General features: G+C 28.8%; 1 protein-coding gene across 2 annotated transcripts in view; it reads right to left on the bottom strand.

Moving 5' to 3' along the window:
* Positions 1-23148, bottom strand: part of LOC129959992 (arginine kinase Lit v 2-like) — a 44620-nt gene that overhangs the window by 8524 nt on the left and 12948 nt on the right. For both annotated transcript variants that reach the window (XM_056072962.1, XM_056072961.1), the window contains exon 2: positions 10789-10982. In XM_056072962.1, coding sequence (XP_055928937.1) covers positions 10789-10982 — 194 coding nt within the window. The remainder of the gene's footprint in view (positions 1-10788; positions 10983-23148) is intronic.

Below are 23148 nucleotides of genomic sequence, written 5' to 3'. Positions count from 1 at the left end.
CGAACTTATTTAGAGAATAAGACTAATTCACTTTGCAATATTTTGTAATACTAGAATGATTATTAATAGCTATTTCGCTGATGATACAAATTGTGGAGCTCTAGTTAAAGTTTTTGAGAAAAGCACATTTTCGAATATCATCGTATCTTGCATCAAATGAAATAATAAGTTCATACTTTCTCAATACCATGAGAAATAGAAGCTCATCAAGTCAATATCTGCTTGAAATCCGGTACAGTGAAATGGATTAAGATATCCGACTGCGTTGAAGACACCGATTTCCGACCACTTTGTCAAAAAAAAAATTTATTTGAGGGTTTTTTTTTTTTTTTTTTTTTTTTTGTAGATCGCACTTTTCAATTTAAAAAATTATTTACCATCTTTACTGTCTCGTATACGAAACATAGAGGAAGTACTGTAATAGTTAAAATATTCTAACTCAATCTGATGATGAATATCCACGTTTTAGACCTCTCTGGTTTCGAAAAATACATTTTTGCATGTCTGTCTATCCGTCCGTCCGTCTGTATCTGGAAAAGATATCTCGAAAGCGCTTTGAGGTAGGCGGAAAAAAATTTAATATGTAATCTTTACACCAAATTTGTAGATTTCTGTTAAATTCTTAGCGAAATCTATTTAGAGGAAGTTTGTCTGCCGGAATATTTGAATATAAGTTAACATGATAATTATAAAAGGAAGATAGCTAGATGGATAAAATTCGGTATACAGATTTAACATCTATAGTGTAACCTATTAAATTTTAAACCAAATCCAGCAAAAGGTGACTGTCTGTAAGTCTGTACTTTCAGAAACACGTAAACGCGATAATTCAAAAACACAATGACTTAAATTATATCAAACTTGTTATGTGATTTTATGACTACAATTTTAGTAGGATTTAATCGGGTGAGGAAAACGCATCTAAAATTAAAATTCGATTTTCAGATACGATTAGCCGCCAAAAAACTCGCCAGGGATCACACGATAGATTTAGTAAAATTACTTAATTCACGCCAAAGGTCAATATTTCGTAACTATTTCCGACGCTTTCTATGCAAGGCCGTTCTCTGCCTTATCCAAAGTCTGAAATTTCATGCGGGGGACGGAGATAAAATCTTTAATGGAGAGTATGCGAAAAAGTGCTGCGGAGATCATCATAAGTATATTAGGGAAAAAAAAACTTATAGTGATTATAGTACAGTATGTCTGAAGCAAAACTAAATCAGAAGTAGCATCATAAAATAGAAATTGTCCTTAAAATTCTAATATTTTGCTGTTTTTTACGTTTTTATATATAATACAATAAAGAGTTAGAGCTCTTCAAAAAAAAAAAAAAAAAAAAAAAAAAAAGGAAAGAAAGAAAAGAAAAGTGTATCAAAGGGCTGAGTGGGAAAACAAAAAACTGACGTATATCTACATCGATACATTGCAAAGCAGCATTATAAAAAGAATGCATAGTGCTGTTATTGCAGTGGTTTTTCATTGTTATTGCCCGAAAGATATTGATGGTTAGTGCAAATATCAAAGAGCAAAATCTTTCGTCCAGTTATTCAAGAATAAGACAGCAGGACTTCCAGAACATAGATTAGGCAGAAGGCATATTTTAAAAAAGTTATGCGATCAACAATTGCTGTAAATATCTGCATCGAAAAATACATATAAATATTTTAATGATATTTTATGGAATTCCAAAGCAGCTGTTTGTATAATTACAATCAATGCAGCTAGGTCATTTATATATGTACTTTAACTTAATTTGAGTTATAAAATTGCATTAGCAGTTTTAAATGGTTAAAAGTTGAGAATTGTATTGCCATTCATTGAAATTAATAATTGCTAATTAATAATTATAAAAAATACTTTGTTCCAAAAGCAAAAACTCAACAACAACAACAAAAAAAAACCTTTTACCCTACAAGAAGATCATATCTATCAATGAGAGAAATTTAAAACTCCTATGACCATAGGAACCATGTTTTTCGATGAAACGAAATATTTAACTGTAATTTTCTCAAAACTTAATTTTTGAGAAAAGAACCCTCACCATTAACACGATAGCTCAAAAGCTAATAGAGAAAATTGCCTGAAAGTTGCAGCATAGGTTTTAAATTATATGGGCTATGAAATGATTCAAAAGTTTTGCAGTAGGTGAAATACTTCTTTATTTAGAGATGTTTATATCAAAATTAAGTTGTAGATTAATGGGAAAATGCATATTTACACACATTTACCAGTCCTTCCAATTTACCTTCATTTTAAAAGATTTTCTTAGATTTTGGGTCATTTCATAGATCATTATTGCCTGTGACTTATGTGCGAAGAAAAATTCTATTACGATATTACATTTAGTCATAGAGTGTTAGCGGTTCCAGGGAAGCAAATTACCACTAGAGGCTCTAATTCGAAGAAAAAAAAAAGAAATCACAAAAGACTGGGAATTAATTGAATCAACAGATTTGGTTTTCATTAGATTGGGTTTAATGTTGCATCATCGTGTATTTTTCAGAGTACTGTACTAATTTAGAATATCATTATTGTAAATCTCTTTTGATTTGTTGAAATTTAATTTTTTATTCCATTTATTAATATTGTTTTCAATTTTATTATTTATTTATATTTTATGAAGATCTCATGCGATTTCTGTACTAATTAATCTTCTGATTTATATATTGTTTACTCCGCAGGATTAAGTTGATTTATTTATTTGATTTAATTTTATTATTGATTTACATTTGAAACAGTTTAATGTAAGTTCAAAGATGAATTCATATTATTATTGGAATATAATATTAACTTTATCTCAAAAACTATATCCAATGTTATGAAAAATAATGCCAGATGCGGAATCAACACGCCGGAATTACTCCAAAATAGTTAGAATATTATTGACAGTAAAATCATCGTTATCAAACCATATCATATTCCAAATGAACCTGATTCAGTTTCAAATTTTATGATTAAAGAATATTTTTTTTAGCCAATAAAGACTTTCACTGGATTAATCGAATTTCATGTAATAATAGTGAAAACTAAGCGATTTTTTTAATAAAGAAATTCATTTAGTTTTTCGACATCAAACAATGACTTCGAAAGTAACAGAAAGTCAATTTTTCATTTTAGTGCTGGAAATATGTAAAACTTAAATCTAATGGAAAGTTTTCATGGAATATGGAAAGTTTTCATTGATAATATTTTTCAAATGGTACTAAAGAAATTCTGAATAAAAAATTGATTTGAAATCTAAGCAACTTCCCTATCTATGAGAGCAAAGTTCTTGCTTCTTTATCTTTAAACTCTCTTTTCTTCCTTATCTTTAAACTCTCTCTTTCTTCTTTAACTTATGTATTTTTAGCTTACGTCAAATATATAAAATACAGTAAATCATTAACTTTATCTGAAACTGATAAAAGTAAGATTACTGAGCCATTACCAGGTTCTAGAACAAATGTAATCTTTATGTTTCACCAGGTCCCTTATCTACTTATAACAGGAAGTTACCTGGAAAAATGTACAAAATAAAGTGCAATTCATTTTATTACCAAAAGTGTAAATGAATGAGATAAATCATTATCGCACATTCAATTTTACATTTATTTTGTGATATATCCATCCAGATTTTAATAAAGAGAATTAAAAGTCTGATGGCCCATTTACTGATGCTGTGGTGGGATCAGTAAACTTAAATATAAACATTTTGTGAAATTTTTAAAGGAATAAATTTAATCGCTTTTACGAAATACATATTTATTCCAAGTATATATAAATTTTATAAATGCATTTCAAGTCTATATTCCTCTTTGCATTTCTAAATATATTTCACAATTGCTTTATTCTTATACAGGTATGAAACATTTGTGTCAGCACATATATTGACGATTGATAGTTCATTGAATATTATTTCACATTTGATATAAATTGTGTATTATTGTGTGAATAATGTGAAGAATCACTTAATAGTTTCGTAAGCTCCTGGCTCAATTGAATTGTTAAGCCTTTTAATATTTTTCTTAATTTTTCATAAGAATTTGATGATTTTATTTATTAACTCAAGACTTTGAGGGGGTTTCTTTCATATATATGCAATTTCATTATCACAGATCTATTTGGCAAAATATATTTTAACATATACTTTACAATTAAATTTTATATATCCCTACCTTGGAGTTTGACAGAAATGGATATTAGCTTGATGAATCCTTTTAAGAGAAGAACTTTATTTGCATTTGCGAGAGAGCAGACTGTCTATTGAATCACCAAGGATCGCTGTTCATTCTGAACGGATTTCGTGAGGTTGTGTGGATCCGCGCTTGTGACAGTCTTTCAAGAGCCATTATTTCACTTTTTAAGGAACAGAAGAGCATTTTAAGGAAAAGGCAACAGTTCTATTCAAAAAATGAAGTCCCGTTTTTGGCTTCAAGATGCAATTAAAGAATAATAACCTATAATAATTTCGAAATTTTTTTCCAAAACAGCCTAAGCATATAGAAATCTATGCTTTTTGGCTGAAGTGCTGTAAATTTTTTTTAGTAAACCTCTTGAAAATGACGTAGATCGAATCTGGATTCTAAATTGGCAAACAATGCATTGTTACTGTAGGATGTCATGAAAATATTCTACTCTTTAATCCTTTCAAGATCATTCCAGTACATTGTGTATAATATCAAAATAACAATAATATATTTTGATATATTTTAAATATAATAATAATTAAATTAAGGAATTCTTATTTGATTAATTGTGTACAAGAAACCGTGAATTATAACAAAAACAATTAAATGAAATAATAATTTCGTAGCTGCAACTCTTCTTGGATAAAATGATAGATTTTTTTTTCTTAAATTTTTATTCGAAACAAAAAAAAAGATGGATATATAGAAAAGTTTACTACTATAGATGAAATTTCTTGCAATAGCCCTTCTTTTAAAGAAGTTTTCAAAAAAAAAAAAATGAAATTTTATTTTTGCATCTGATTTGTTTGAAATATAATCACTGTCAATTTACTTTACATTTTTGTTTCTCCAGTGTCATGTGCAAAAACGATTTTTAATGTCCCTTTAATAGATGGTAGAATTATTTTTCACCATTCCAACCATTTTAGCATCCTTCAGTTGTGCTAATTTTAGATTCATACGTCACTTAATTATCACAAGTATCGCTTTCGGTTTCATCTAGTTCATTTCTCAACAGGTAAGTTCAATAGATATAGTTCTCAGGATATAACGCATTATTTAGTATACGATGGTTTGAAAGGTATGAATCAGGATCACTGCAAAAGGATGTCCTGATGAGATGGATGTATTTAAGGGGTTCTCAAAACCAACGGTGGATCAACTGAAAAGGGAGATTCTCACTCACTTTTGCAGGCATTTATTATTTCAGGTTTTGTGCTCCAAGAATTCGAATTGTAAATTAACAGCAACAAAATTGGAAAGAAGAAAAAAAAATTAAACGAAATAATACCTGCAATTTTATTTTGCTTCTTACAAAAATTATTGCTAAAGAGTTTCAGCATAACATAGATAATCAAAATTTTAAACTGAAATATCGAATTAATTAATTAATGAAAAAACACTGGTTTTATCTCAAAACAGTTTCTGTTAAAAACTTTAGTTTATACCTTCAGATAGTAATAAATGCGTTTGTCAATACAGTTTAATAAAGTAATGGACATAAAACACGAATTTTCGACTTTATTCTATGTATATATATATAAAATAATCGGCAAAACAAAGAACAGAGTACAGTCCTTTGGTGCGATTTTATTCTATCTATCAATTTTTATCTTACTTGAAAACTCATGAGATGTAGATACGTTATCTTCAATGGTCACCTCCCTGCAACCACCTTTGAATTTCATGAGATATCGCTAAATAAAATTTTGATACAGTTCCCAACTTAAAAAAAGGAAAGAATGGACAGATTTCGCCAGTTAATTTCGCTTCTTTATAAGTATAGTTAACCGATCAAAATGCTCTGTGTTTATGATACCAGTATAACAGTACCTTCTTTTGTTGTGATGCAGTTCCTCAAAGTTGTTCGACCTGACTAAATTTATGCTATCAATATGATGGGCGAACAGCTGGTCATTGGTTTTTGAAATATATTTCTTAAAATTTCGAAGATATTTTAAATGCTAATAGTGAAATTTTAAGAATTTAACAATGCTTAGTGTTTTATTAACAGAAGGAAACCATTGTTTTTGTTTTTACTAAGATTATTCTTCTGTATTTAGGAAAAGCATTTTTTGCTATTGACAAACAGTAGTTGAGGGTTCTAAATTGTAGAGGGTAATTGCTTTTTGTATCAGAAATTTAATTTACTAAATAAATTGAATGAAATTGGAAAAAATTTCAGTTTTATTGACTTTTGATCCAAAAGCACTTTCATGCGTGTACGCAAGAAGAAATTCCAAAGTTTCTTCTTATTCATCCGCTTCGAGGAGTTGTTCATGAATATTAATGATGAATGTCAATTCTTCGCATTGCAACCACTAAAATAGTTTTAAAAACAAAATCAACTAAATCTGCGATCGAAGTAAAAATAATACCTCCTCGTAAACATTTAAGATACAAAATATGATATCCATTCAAAAAAAAAAAAAAAAAAACTGGTGCTATTTTTAAAAACTAAAATTCAAATTATATATCTTTTTAATATATTTAAAAGTTACAGATGTACTGTTTTTTAACATAACTTCAATAATACTGAGAACCGACAGGGAATCCTAGAGATTCCAAGTTCGGGGATATTTTGTGGCGAAAGAAAGAAATAATACAGAGAGGGAATATAAATGCCCCTTTCAAGAGACAACCCCTGATATGCGCAAGGTGTTCTTACCCCAAACTCTTGTTTGTGTGAGTTATTCTAGGATCAGAAAAGAAATAGTGGCAACCCTAGACGAGGGGACAAACTCTGTGAACTCGGTTATTGACCTTAGGAACTATTATGGTAAACAACATAGCTTCGATATAAAAATTGAATTCAGACGTCGTTTTTCGAAAAACGTTATGGTTGGCTAATAAACGGAATTCTTAGTTTCTTGATTATTTTACAACTCTGATTTGTTGTTTTTGTAAGAAAAATTCAAAACAGTTCATCAAAAATAATTAATTTATCTGTAAATATACAATTCGTAATTTTCAAAAAGTACTTATTTCTTAATTTCTATGTATAAAAATAAAATATTCAACAATTAAGTAAAAGTAATTGCTTTTCTACAACATTAAATGACTCAGTTGTGGTCAAAATCTAAATGTAATTCAACTAAAAAAATAATTAATAAACGAAAATATGTGAATAGATATTCAGAAAACAAGAAAAAGCGAAAGTTTTTATAAGGATTCAAGGATTGATGAAGACTGAGTAAAAATTAGCAAAGTTTCTTACAAGCATAAGATATTTAAGGATTTCAAGATTTAAACTCCAATCTAATTATTTGAAACTAAAAATTTTAAACTTTTACAATTCAAATTTGATATATTTCGACGATTTTTAAATAATATTAAATAAACTGATTGGCACAAGAAATTATATGCAATAATAATTGCTAGGAATTTGTTTCCTGATGTTCTGCAAGCATAAAAAGTTTTATATACATGTTTAAATTAATATATTGGTACATAAATGATGATGGTGAAATATTTACAAATATTTCATCACGGTAGGTTTAAAAAAAAATAAGCACTGCTTTTTATTCGTATTCATTTAAAGGCGCATTCTAAACCTGAAAGCCTGCAAGTTTCTTAGCCGGTTCTAGATTTCTGATGTCTTTACACCAAAACTGTGAATCTATAGCAAATTTTGGATTTTCTATTCCATTAAATTGAATTCTGCCTGCCTGTTCGTCCGTATGCAACTTAATATGATTTAATAGTCATAAAAAAAGCTGTTAATCTTTTAACCGAAATAAAACCATAGCAATACATTTTATTTATAAATTTATATTATTATTATTATTAATAAATAAAATTATTTTTGTCATTACATGTGTATTTATGCTTTTGAATTTCTTAAATATTCATCCTCAGTTATCTAAATCATCATGAACAAATGTAAGAAAAGTAGTAAAAAGAGTAGAGAAGCTTTATTTTAGTGCTAAATTCTTAATTAACAACCAATAATATCTTGTTAAAATTTCTTAATTGAAAATAATCTTCACCAAGATAAAAATAATAATACCAATAGGTATTATTATAATAATACCAACTATTAAGTAATTATTACACTATTGGTATTATTATACTATAATAATACCATACTATAATAATACCAATTATTAAGTAATTATTACAATATTGAAATTAATTAAGTTCTGCAGAAATTATCAATGAAGAATAAAGGCAATGAAATTGTCCATTTTTTCCACCTTCTTTTAGGCTTGCATCTCCCGGTATCGATTGATTCCGACGAAGTGGCGGATGTGACGGAATAACTGTATGAAGACGAGTTTATTTTGATAAAATACGACAATCGAGTGAATAGATTTTGTCATATATCGATTGAAGATATACATTAAAGGAAGTAGGAGGGAAAATCAGCCGAACTCAACACAACAGCATTTATTTCAACTCTCTTATGATCTGCTCATCATTCCATATTTTTCTCCTTGCCCGAAAATGCACCCTTCTGTATGAGAGCAACTCGTCAGAGCCAAATTATAGCTGTCTTCTGCAATTCTCAATAACTGTGAAACGAAACACAAATCTTAGAAATGGGCAAGATGCGTTTAAGAAGGAAAATCTAAGAATATATGAAAATAATTAAACGCTGCTGCTTTAAGGAGAAATGGAGAAAAACAAAAGTTCAGGAGAATTTGACCAATTTTTCAAGCACCGTTTTAAAATCCTCTCATTATTGTAAAATCCCTTTACAAAAAGGCTTTTAACAACTACGTAATTGTGTTTAAAAATCATTTTTATATAAATGTGGAATTATAATACATGTTGGGCTGGTAATTCCGTATGATCTATACGAGGTTTGTATACAATTTGTAAACTTAATAAGAACAACGTGTGAAACATACATACATCAATTGCAAGATTATTCAATAATGCTTAAGAAAAGGGGGGAAAACGAATTTGATGCTTGGGATTTTTCAACATTGCAAATATCTTTTACCATTAGAAAATAATCAATATTCTTGGCAAGAATATTGCAATAAAGAATACCCTCCCGCTAGAAGATGGTGTTTCTAAACAGAGCTTTCGTTTCCAGAGGTCTGACCTTTATCTGTCTATAAATTCACTGAAGCCATCTGTGTCTTTATCTTTCAATTGAAGATAAACTATGTAATTTTTTTTTACCTTCTCGCATACGAAATATAGATAAAGTATTGTAATCGCCAAAAAAAAAAAAAAATCGAACTCTAAATTTTGAAGAATCTCCAAGTTTTAGACTTCCAATAGTTCGAAAAACACAAATTTTGAGCAAATCCAAAAAGGGGTTGACTGCCTGTTGATTTATACTTTCAGAAACATGTAAACGCAATAACACAAAAAAGCAATGATTTAAATATAAAAAAATTAAATTTGCGATTTTGTGACTACATATGTAGTTTTGTCAAAATTTTATTTCAATCGTTTGACAAATACGCGTCTAAAACACAAATTCGATTTTCAAATGCTACTTACCGCATACAAGTGATTAATTGACAAAATCCTCACCAAGGATTATACGATAATTTGAGTAAAAATTCTAAATTCACGCTAAAGATTAATATTTCTATTATAGCTATATTTCTATTATAGCTATTCTATATTAATATTTCTATAATAGCTATTATATGCCAGTGCCATGAAAGGCGTTCTCAGAGATAGTACTTTTATCAGAGAGTATGCGAAAAAGGTTTGAGGAAACTAATCCTGCTGTTTCTCTCTCTCTCTCTTTCTCTCTCTATCGATCTTACATATCTCTAACACGCTCAAATATATTGCTAAGAAAATATGTATTCCCACCATTTAGTCTAATAAAGAAATAATGCTTAAGCCTTATTAATATATACAAGTTGATTTCTTGAGAGAAATATTTTATTAGAAAATATGCTTTCACTTTTTTTTTTTTAAAGATTAAGAGTTTTTTTTCCTTGTATTTAAATTAGTAAATATATTTTTCGATAAATTGCATGATATGAAATCTGCTGAAATGAAACAGAGAACAATTAGTAAAGAATCTTTGTGTAAAGGTTCCAGTGCTTTGAACTTCGAAACGTTTTCCTAATTTGAATTCGATTTAGTTTGCGACTCATCGGGATTTTTGCAAACGATTTGATAGATAAAGAATTGAAACAACATTATCTTTAGAAGCTGCGAAAAAAGCACAAGGATTTATCATTATTATTATTTGGGAAACCGGGTAATGATGCAACTTTTATTCTACAACAAAATTATGTAAATTACTTGAGATGTTTGAAAAGCTAAACAATTTAAGAAGTGCGACTATTTTTAATTAATGTAACTTCGTCTTTGATATTTAATTCTCCTTTTCAAATGTTGATACATATAAATAAAATCCATTCGGAATATTTCATGAAACTCATCGGTAGATTTAAAGAAGAAGATTTATCAAATCCTTCAAAAATTTATCATTAAAGTATTAACGTTATCCATAAATTAAGTTATTTTTTGATCATTGATTTTTCTTTTGATTCACACATTACTGTAATAAAAGAACTTTTTAAACATTTCTTTATCTGAAATAAGACTGATATAGTAAATAAAGCAATAACTCATCTATCTAAATGAAGTTTCAAAATGCAATTTCTATTTCTATTATAACAATGAACAGAATTACCTGATTGAATGACATCGAGCAGAGAAGCACCCATCGAAGTTTTTCTGGTTTTCAACTTATCAAAAATTTCGCGGGTGAGATGCTTCTTGAGTAAAGACTTGCATCCTTTCGCTTCCTGGAGTTTTTGAAACCCGGCTTCAAGTTTGTCCAGAACTTCTTGGTCCACCATCTTCGAAGTTGATCCGATGCCGCTTCTACAACAAGAAGAAAAGCGAAATGGATGAAACACTTGAGGGGATTCTCACGTAATACCAAATGATAAGAGAGGAGCCCAATGTACAGGATTGGCAGCGCATGCTCAGTTGTCTCTTTTCTGTTCGATCGATTGGTCAGAACGAAGGCAGTTGGCGAATCACTTGATTTGAATTTTAACAGGGATCCCCACGAATTTGCAGGGGGTATAAATCAATAAGAAAAATCTCTTCTTTTTCTTTTCATTCTAAAATACTTCATTTGAAATTTGCTTGCTTCTCAGAATTTTCATTTTGCTCTCAGATCGGTTCTAAATTTTTGCTAAAATATCTTATAATATTTTACTCTCGAAATCCACAAATTTATTTAAGACATAATTCTGAGTCATAAGTCAGACATAATTTCTCCCAAATCCCGCCACATGCAAAAAGAATAAGATTTGTAGTAATCTAAGGAAATAAAGGAAAACCTTGAATAATCGTAAATTGTCTGAAAATATTTTCTGTATTTCTTGGTATTCATAAAAAAAAAAAAAAAAAAAAAAAAACCGAACAAATTTATGTTGTGAACTAGAGAAAATAAGAAAACATAAAATTTAAATAAAAATTTTTTACTTCTGCATTTCAAATCCTACATGATAACCCTTACAACATTTTATGAAGCAAGAAAACTAACACACACAAAAAAAATCATTGCTATTTTTTCATTTTATATATTGTTTGGATTTTTAATGGTGATATGAAACAAGCAATTTTCTAATGAAATTTGTTAATTTACTACATTTTATCTGCTTTATCTTATTAAATAGATCAATATTTCTTTCTACAGGATACGAATTCCACTGGGCTTTAATATTTTAATAATAAAACTGAATTCATGAATGATTTTTGTGTCAGATTTAAATACTGAAACAGGAGTTTAAAAAATAACGAGAAAAGAAAATACAAATTGAGACCCAAACGTTCACCTGAGATGTACAACAGATTGAATATATGAAATATGAAATGGTTCCAGATGTTCACTTTTTAATGTATGTCTGTTGAAAAAGTAAATTTCTTAAATAGAATATTAGAAATCACACCTTAGTTCTCATTAAATCATCTTTAAAAATTGTTATTAAAGTTAAATAAATATTTTCAACAGTAAATGTCTTTTATAAAATTCAGAAAATTTGTTTGCTGAATTTCTCTGCGGAAGAAAATGCTACCATTTCAAATGATTTTGATTTCATTTTTTTGAGAAAGAATTTTTTTCTTTTAACAATTGTGTGAGAAATGAGTTAAGGTATCCGACTAGGTTGAAAAGATGATTTTTCCGCAATTTTGGATTTTTTTTTATGATCTGAAATAAAATCCAAACTTCATAGATTCTAAAACAGACTTTATTTTTAATATATGTGAGATAGAACTGTAGAGACAGTAGTTTCAATAATACACAGCAAATAAAAATGAATTCGGAAACAGTGGTATTTTTAACCGAAAATGAGTGATTTATTTTATTTTTAACGTAAAATTCTCCAAAATAATATTTGATATGTTTATATTATATATCTGCCTACTCAACCGTCGTTTGTTTATTTTGGGAATTTCAGTTAAAATAGCGTGAAAACCACATTTGTTTCCAGCGCATTTGGAAAAACTAATTTACAAGTACAACATCTAAACGTATTTTATGAGGAATGAATATTTCATTGTGATTGATTAACGGAAAATATGATATCTCAAAATCTATTCAATAAAATTTCATGAAATTTGGTATGCATGTTTCCAATACCTTTGAGGAGTGTAATAGACCATAGATTTTTAGATAGCTTCATTTAGACATGTTTTACAGACACTTTAAGTTCAAAACATAGACAAATTTTGGCAAAAATTCATTAACGACAACTTCAAATGCTCATAAAATTTTTATTTATTAAAATAATTGTTATCTTTGTTGTTTTATGTAGTTTGAGCTATATATAGGTGAAATAAAAATTAAATATTTCCATGATTTTTTAACTTACTCTATTGTTCCTAACATGGAAAATGTTGCTAAATTTTCATTAAATAAGCAGTTTTTACCAAAAACGAAGGCACTGAGTGTATTTTTTCTTATAATAGGGACCTTTGAAGTCTGTTTTAGCTATTTGGTACAATAAAAAAAAATGTTTATGTATTATTTTTTAAAAATTCGTTTCCGAAACCGAGTCGTATACCTTAATTCTTTTTATTATTGTTTTTTTAGTAGTTATTATAAATATGCGGTATATTTTTAAAGAAATCTCCAGAGAGATTTCTTTCCAAGTATTCATTTGGATATACATAACTGTGCTCTTTAAAGCCTATATTTTATGTTTTAATATAAAACAGGCGAATTCATAATTTTCATTGCTCCCTTGAAATTTTGCGAACAATACTTTGATTGTTTTCTTAACATTTATTAATTTATTTTATCAATTCTCCAAGAAACGATAAATGAAAATAAGGTATATTTAACATATTGCTCACAACTTAAAGTTATGTTTTGAAGTCGTTTAGTAAAACATTGACGCAAATTATAGTTGCCAATTACATAATGCATCATCTGTTATTTTATACAAGGCTATTAATATACACGTATTTATACTTGCATGACTTAATCTAAGAAATTAATCATGGTCGATGAAAACTAGAGTTGTTTAGAATTTCCCTATGCTATCATCCAAATTCAATCGCAATTATAGTAAAAATTAAAAATTTATCTCAAGAAAAAATTCCATTCCAAAAAATTTTAGAATAAAAGATTCACCGCAATTTCCAGGGAATTCGATCCCCTCCATAATTCACAAAACATACTATATGTTAATTAATTAACAATGTAAACATATGGATAAAAGATTTGTGCAACATCAGGATATTATGAAGGAAAAACAGCATAAAATAATAATTTTGCATTATTTCATTATTATAAAAAAATGTAGTTAATTATTTTTTATAAATATAGAGATCAGGAAGCCAAGTACCATCCATCAATCCAGGTAGATCACAAAAGAAATTTGTCCCTAAATTTTTTTTGTTGTTGTTTTTAGGGATCAGTTTTCTTTAAGGGACTCCGAGATAGATGACATCAGTGGTATTCGTTTATTTATAATTAATACTCACTTTATAATTAATATAAAGTTTAATTTAATTTTTCTAAAGTTACATTGCTGAAATCAGAATGGGTTTTCAAACCTTCATTAACTATGAAAAAAGCTGATGGGGGCAGCGAAAAAGTTATTTGTAGCATTTCATCCCAGAGCAAGTTAATTTCGTTTTCTTGTAAATTTTTGTTCAAATTTTAGAAAATTAAATCAAGATAATATGACCAAAAATGATGAAGAGCTAAACAAACTCAACGGGCTGGAGAACGAAAACATACAAAAAAGATATGTAAGCTAATCCGGATGGTTATGCCTGTGGAGAGAAGGCGGGAAAATATTTCATGAAGAAATTTTTTTTCCCATGAAGAAATTTTGTGAATTTTTCACCCTATTAGTCACTTTTCTTTAATTCCCCAAGTACATTACGAGATTTACTGCATACACTTCAATAGCTGCTTCCTAGACGCTGCTAGGCATAAAAGCTTTGACATTATAGGCATCAATATTTTTGAAAGACCATAATCTATACTTATAATAAAGCTCAATGTGTGTGTGTGTGTGTGTGTGTGTGTGTGTGTGTTGGCGCTCTACAGGCCAGGTCATTTGACATACAGCTATCAAATTTGGTACATGTATACCTTAGACGTCGGGAATGTGCACCTGGGGTGCCGTTTTTTGAAATTTTAATTATTAATTAAAAACTAACTTTCCCGCCAAAAAAATCTTCCATTATCCCCAGCGCCAAACGAGACAGGCTTCAGTTTTTTTTCTCCCAACAGTAATGAGGCTAGGGTTAAAATTTTTCGGCGGATTATTTCAATCGGTTCTGTTTATTTTCTTAATGTTCTATGCATTTAAAATTAAACATTGTTCATTAATCCATGTTTCAGATTCATTCTGAAGTACTTTTGAATTAAAATAAAACAGAATAAAGGAAATTAAAAATGTCTAATCCGCATAGCGTTACACCAACTGGCGTAGAAAAAATCACGTATTTGCGTTACGTAACCGGCGAAGAAAATTCACGCATGCGCATTCTGTTCTAATTGTTGCCATGACAACGTTATCAATGGATGATTTAAATTATTTTTGGGTTAGTTGCATGCTTTTGTAAGTAAATTGTATTTATGTTAGTTATATATTTTTTGTATATGATTATAGTTTTAAGTGCATCGTTTTTTAAGTAGTTTTTTTTTAACCTGTTTTCAACCGTTTATTTTAAACGATTCGTTTTATTTTCTTAGTGTTTGAGGCATTTAAATTTAAACATTGTTAATGAATCGATCTGCTCATAATGAATCTAAGAAAATTTTGTTGACCAACTCTTGAGATATTACATAAATTAAAAAAGATATTCTTTAGTGCCCATAAAGTTTAAACGCTGAGTGACTCTATTTTCAGTAATCAGATTATAAAAAAATGCTTTGTTTCAGTAAAAAATATTATTATATTAATTGAAGATAAATTCTTTCCACTTTAATTTAAAGCATAAATTCTACCGTTTTCAACCGTTTATTTTAAACGATTCGTTTTATTTTCTTAGTGTTTGATGCATTTAAATGTAAACATTGTTAATGAATCGATCTGCTCATAATGAATCTAAGAAAATTTTGTTGACCAACTCTTGAGATATTACATAAATTTAAAAAAAATATTCTTTAGTGCCCATAAAGTTTAAACGCTGAGTGACTCTATTTTCAGTAATCAGATTATAAAAAAATGCTTTGTTTCAGTAAAAAATATTATTATATTAATTGAAGATAAATTCTTTCCACTTTAATTTAAAGCATAAATTCTACGGGTGCTAACAGAAAATGAGAGAGATACATATTACGTTATGACTGAAGGCCTTTATAATATTATGAATGAATTATATGATAATCAAAATTTGAAGTTTTAAAATATTTTGATGAAGAAGCTATTAAAGTAGAAATTGCATAAAATATTTAATTATTAAAATTTTAACGAACATTAAGATTGGCGAACCGGCTGGTCGCCAAAGGCGGCTAGTTCACAATATACTTCTAAACTAAGCGCATAGTAGCAGATGAAGAAAATTAGATTTACATCTTATAGTCGAAAAATTTTATAAATTACATCCAAAAATCCAAATTCGGCTACACTAAATGCATTAGGACATAATATCAATGTGAGTTAATATCTCATTTCAAAGGATCCATAACAAGTTTGCCTTTTTGTGATTACTTCTGTTTTATTACAATTTTAAAGCCTGTCTTATTAGATGTTTGAGAACGGATGCAAAATTGCACTATCTATTTGTAAATATTTAAATTAAATGCCTTTCTCACATTTAGCTACATCATATATACTCTAATATTTTTACACGCAAAATCATGGTGGATGCAATAAAACCGGCGAGAGTATGCTCTCGAAATTAAAAACTTATCCCCATTTCCCTGGATAAAATTATGAACCATGGATAAGGCCGAAATGCCTTATATGGTATTGGCGAACAATAGTTGCGAAACATAAATCGTTGGCGTGAATCTAGCATTTTTACTGGATCCATTGTGTGAATATATATATTGAACGCCTTTTTGCAAATCATAAGACAAGAAATTATAGTTATAATCACAAGATATCATACCGAATTTCATTGATTTAAATCATTTCGTTTATGATTTATTGAATTGACATGCATGCAAAAGTAAAGGCCGATAGATGGTCAACCCTTTGACTGATTTGGTTCAAAATTAGACAATAATCGATATTTCAAATGCTAAATTTTAGCTCTTGGCGTATTGAAGCTATCGATTTCGCTGTTATTAAAATAGCTGGCCACACAGATTTCCTGTGAATTCATCGAAATTTGAGAAAAATCTGCAAATCTGATCGTAAGACCATATACCAAATTTCATCCATTTAACTCGAAAATTTTTTTTTAGTTAACGTGTTCATAGACAGACAAACTGACTGACTGACAAACAGACAGACATAACTCTAAAAACGCGTATTTTTTGCTCAGGGAGATCTGAAACGTGGATATTCGTCCAAATATGGAGTTCGAATTTTTTGCCGACTATAATACTTCTTCTATACTTTTTATATTAAAAAATGAAATTCTTAAAATGGTATTTAAAAAAAGTTTCTGAAATATACAAAAAACACATGTTATCTTAATTGAATTCATAGATTTATAACTTTGTCTGTTTCTGTGTTGTGTTTGAACGAGAGTTAAATTTAAAATACTTATAATTAAAGATCAGAATTACGTTATTTGAGACCAACTTTATCAATAATGGAAGGAATTACTTCCTTTGAAATGTACACAACCATAATGATTATCTAAATAGTAAAAAATTATTTACAGAATTTGACAATTTTTATATCACTTTCACGTAATGGACTATTCGACCAGAAAATAACTAAAAAATAGATAAAAATTTGAGAACGTCACTTTATCTTCGGTACAGTAGATCGTGTCTTTTTTGAGAAAAAATTCGATTACATCACTTCAAGAGACAAGAGATCACTTCTAGACTAGATTTCTTTGAAAAGACAATTAATTCATAGACGTTCAATATGAACATACCAAAAGATGAGCAGAAGCGATTGCTGAAAATTATTCTCAGACAATGGAGGACTTTAAACTATCTTCTAGATTAGATTTTTTTTGAAGAGACAATTAATTCATAGATGTTCAATATGAATATACCAAAAGATTAAGAGCAGAAGCAATTACTGAAATTTTTCTCAGACAATGGGGAACTTCAAACGATCTTCTAGATTAGATTTTTTTGTAGAGATAATTAGTTCAGAGATTTTCAGTATGAACATACCAAAATATGAAGAACAGAAGCAATTGCTGAAATTGTTTTCAGACAATGGGGAACTTCACCACAATCTAGATTCCACAGTCTGCCTACTATCTCGCTATATATTTCATTGTTGTGAAAATTTAGACCTATATTGCTTTAAATTCACCAGAAATAACTTAATCAATATTTTATCCTCTCCTTTTTACTTATCTTTTTAAAAATCTATTTATTAAAAAGAATCTTATGGTAAATGATCCACTAACGAGTTCTTTCTACTCCGTTTCAAACATAGTTGTGAAAGTGAAGCCAGAAACATTCTCCACACCCACACAAAAGCACGGAATAAACCACCCTCATTTTATATCTTTAAATTTTGAGGAAAATAACCGATTTAGAGCTAATGAGGAGTTTTGTGTTCAATCAGTCTCATTTCTTCTCTAATTGCTAACTTTTCAGCCAAAGAATAGTCCTAATGCCGCTTCATACAAAAGCAGCGATTCTCTACATTCACATTTTAATGTCAAAGGTAGGTATTACTTCCACAAGATTTATTCACTCGCTCTAAAAAACACTCTGCAGAAGAATCGGAGCAAAACTTTGCGATCATACGTAAATTTGCCCATGATAGCATTTATATTTGAGAAGCAAACATTGAAAAAAGTGTTGCATTTTTATGATACAAATCGAAAGATTTGATCCTCACCTGTAATAAACGGGAAAAAGAATAGGTAAAAAAAAGTGTTATAATAAATAAACTAGTATAGTAAGAAAGAATTTTTGAAATATTCTCATTTATTATTATGACCTTCATGTAGTTCTCTGTAACTTACATAAATACTGGTAATCTCTATTTCGAATTACTTTTCTCGTTATTTTGTGCTGGAAAAAACACACCTTTATTTTCAAAAACGCTGAAGTATATGGATTGCTGTATGGAAAAGTCCCTGTTTTGAATAAATTGATATCGATAGCAGTAATAACAGAAAATAACAGCACATTCACCAACTTCTAGTGCTTCAGGTAATAGTTGTATGATAAAATGCCATTAAATGATAAACGTGAAAAATGAATGATTTTTTTTCAGTTTAGACAGACAGCTAAAAATTTGTTGTGATGACTTTCTTTCTGCATAATATATATAAGATCTTCTTGGCCAATTCAGAACTTATTTATTTATAAGTCTTTGCCATGGCACCTACAAACATTTAATTAAAGAAAGTTTTTTTATGTCGCATAAACTATTTTTTTTTTTTTAGATGATCAGACTAAAAACAAGCGAAGTTAGTTCTGCGCATGATTGTTTAGAGCTGAAGCTTACTCTTTTTACACATTTTGATTTAAAGTGACTTGTTTCATATTTGTAAAAATAAAATGTTCTTAATGTGCAACAATTTTGAAATTGTTTACACTTTTATGGTCTCGATGATAGCACACTATTTTAATAGACTGATTTAATTAAACTTTGATTCCGTACAGTTGACAATAACTGAGTGGACGAAGAAATTATTTTCAAGAGTGCTACATAAAAGTAAAAAATACATAAAATAATTATTTTCAGTACACTAATAAAAGTGAGTCTTTGAAAACTGTTTTTATATTTTAGAGAATACTAGTATATGGTGAGGGTGTTTCATTCCCATTTCATTTGCCAATTATTACTGGAATGGATCTCGATTCCATAAACCAATACGGCATTACTTAAAAAAGAAATAGAAACGGGCAGATAAAGACGGGATTTCAAATAAAAGCTAAATAAAGTCTACGATTGTTTAATAAATACTCATATTCTTTCAGAAATTGAAGGAAAATTTGATCCATTTTCAAGTCACGGAAGAATGCATGGAATGCTCAAACATGTCTCTTTAGTAAAAATCATATTATTTAAATAGAAAATTAGATTTCAAACTAATATTTCTGGCCACACTTGATTCTTAGATTCACAATCATGTTCAGCATGAAACACAATATCATGTTATAAAACATTTTTCAGTCGGAAACTCCATTTACGATAAATAAAATGTTTTGGTAACACATTTTCATTTTTACATAAAGCACAGTTATGCACAGTTATTTTTGTAAAAATAATTCGCTTCGTAATTTGTCTGAAATCGTTAATTTTACATAAGTTTCATTATAATGTCTTATTTTATAACATAAGACACTGTTTTGTTTAAAGACAAATTTTTATGGAATTGTTGGTCAAAGATAGCCAAAAACAGTAAATACATCCTGTATTAGTAGATGAATGAAACATCTCTTATTCAAAAAGAAAGTGATAAAGGAGTGTTCCTGTCTGTATAATGTAGTTAGTTATTCAGAAATAAAACAATCGCTTTATGAATGAGAGACCCAAATATAAATAAGCAAAATGCGCTTTATCAAGTATCTCTTAGATAAGATTTTTGTATCTCTTAAACATGCTACTGAGAAAAAGAACACACACAAAAAAAACTTGCTTCTATCTTTTAACAAAAATAAACATTTAAAAGGCTTGTCAAAGTGCTGAGTTTCACGATGGGAACCTTTTTACAGGCCATTGATCCTAGATTTAATTCAAAGAAATTAAGTGCCTACTATCTACAGCTTGTATAATGGAACTAATAAACATGTTCTAGCCACTTCTTGAACGGAAAAGTGATGCTCTCATGATCAAGGCCAGATATTTTCATTGAAGATTATATTTATCAAAATTTCTTTAAAAATTTCCAATGCACTTCCATTTTTAATTTAAAGAAAAAAAAATCGCTATCCTAATTTTTCATTAAAAATCAAATACTCGATTAAAATTTTGCATTAAAAATTAAATACTCAATTAGAAATTTTGCATTAAAAATTAAATACTCAATTAGAAATTTTGCATTAAAAATTAAATATTCTATTAAGTTTTTGCATTAAAAATTAAATATTCTATTAAGATTTTGCATTAAAAATTAAATATTCGATTATAATGTGTTCATCATGAATGGTCACAGTATTAAAAACTGGGGCAAAAACGCATGCTGTCAAAATTCTTCCAACTCTCAAATTAGAGCTAATGACTTCACATGTGATTGGGACTCAAAGTTCTCATATAAATGCTCTTTTTAATCAATCTTTGTATACAGAGTGCCCCAAAAAGGTGGATCAACGTTTGTTTCCATAAATATTGCACCCAGATTCCAATTATAAAGTTTCATTAAATGAAGTAGACAATTGCGTGAAAGCACTTTGAATTCTGGGAGGAATTAAATTGAATTTTTACATAGCTCCTATAACGTCAATTAATAAAATAGTTTTCTTATATTCTTCAACCCAAACAATAGGTTATAGAAAGAATGGAATCATAAAATAATAATGAGTTGATTTACGTTTATTAAATCTCAAAAAATTGTCGAATAACACATTGAAGCGTTTTCAAAACTTGTTCATGATTAATCCTTTCCATACTTTACGAAGTTGCATTCTTCTAACAATACTTGCATGTCATTGTTACATTACAGAAACATGCAGCATAAGTCAGTAAAATTTTTAAATGTTCCTCGGTACTGAAATATGTAATTCTGTAAGAAAGATTAATGTCATGCACATAATTACAAACAAATATTTATTTTGGTTGCACTACTTCTGGGGGACTCATTTCATGAAGACTGAATGATGGCAAATATTTGCTTATAAAAGTTTTTATGCATTGAATAAATTTTCATTTTTAAATAAATATTTCCATCCAAATTTGTAATAAAGCCTTCTTTATTTCGAAATAAACATATCTCATTTTAGAAAGAAGCATGAAACATTGCATGTACGTAGCCAACAAAAATGATAGTGCACTTCAGTAACTTAATTATTTATTATCGCATCTTCACAAAAAACTGGTGCCGATAGATATAGCTCAAGGGGATAAGTTTTTTTAGATAGACACATTGTTTAGTTGAGGTAATTAACATAGTTAATTAATTAATATCTCGAAATTTTCCTATTACACCCAACAATTTTTTTCGCTCAATCGGTTACTTGTCATGAAATTAGCTACCAAAAATTTTTTGTAGGTTTCAGATGAACATTTCAAATTATAAATTTCTTAAGAATTGCACGCCTGATGTTAAATAAATCATAAAAGTTCCGAGAGAGCATGGTTGGTAGGCCATTGGAATTGCATCCCTGGTCTGGGATGGCGATCCCTGATCCTGGGAGAACCCCGCCGGGCGAAGACTCCCCATGTACATGGTGGATGGTGCACGTATAAATCGATCGTGCCCCAAAGCCCTCCAAGTCGAAACAACACCACTGGGGGTACAGGACCAGAGGTAATCGTTCTCTGATGTAGGTCTAAATTACGATCTGTAGATGAATGAATGAAATGCATCATTGAGGTCAGCCCCGTGAAAAGGGCTGTGATGTATGAATAGCTAAGGCGTACTCTTGGCGCTAGATGGCGCTACTGAAACTGAATCTTAGTTTAAAATCGCTGTCTTTGTCAGCGGGCTTGTCTATGACAAGTTCCCAAAGCAACAACAACAACATGAGTCATAAAAACCTTCAGCAACATCTCGGAATTTATAATATATTTCATAAAAAAATTTTTTTAGCTCGTTTAAAAATGCACAACATTTTATTATCTTTCCTTCTAAGATTTAATGATTAATGACCTGTGGTGCAAGTAATGCATAATTTTTCTACACTAAAGGATGAAATTAATTTATAAATTTAAAAAAATAATATTTTTTACAAATTCTTAAACACGACCGTGATAAAAAAAAAATGTGTTGCAACATGGTAAATATTTTGTATGATAGTAAAGGTAGGGCACTAAAACATCGGAATCATAAAAATTACGTGCATGTTTGTAGTAGTTTGAAATATTTGCAAAAATGTGCAAAATTCCTATTGTCGATTGGCAACGCCTTGACACTTCTACTTGTTGAAAGACTATATATTATTTCTAATTATTTCAATCGATCTACTCATCGTGGTGCATGAATTTTAAATATTATTATAAAATTGCCATTGAATAATTTTCATATCAAGTACTTTTTACATAAATTGAAATTTCTTTTCTTTTAAAAAGTAAATATATATAATCAGTTGATATGAAAAGTGCAGAATGTTAACAAGAATTTCTTATTAGAAGAAAAATGGTCTAATGTTGTTGGACTGCAATTTTTAACGAATCATTTATATTTTATTATCTTTCTTTCTAAGATTTAATGATCAATATCTTGTGATGCAAGTAATGCATATTTATGAATTTTTGCATAAAATTTAAGCATCAGTCTTATAGTTTAAGCACTTTTATTTCGCTTGCATAAG

Source organism: Argiope bruennichi, chromosome X2 (assembly GCF_947563725.1).
Source record: "Argiope bruennichi chromosome X2, qqArgBrue1.1, whole genome shotgun sequence".
Classification (NCBI taxonomy): Eukaryota; Metazoa; Arthropoda; class Arachnida; order Araneae; family Araneidae; genus Argiope; species Argiope bruennichi.
Note: the sequence above shows the minus strand (reverse complement) of the source record. Positions and strands in the feature narration are given on the sequence as shown.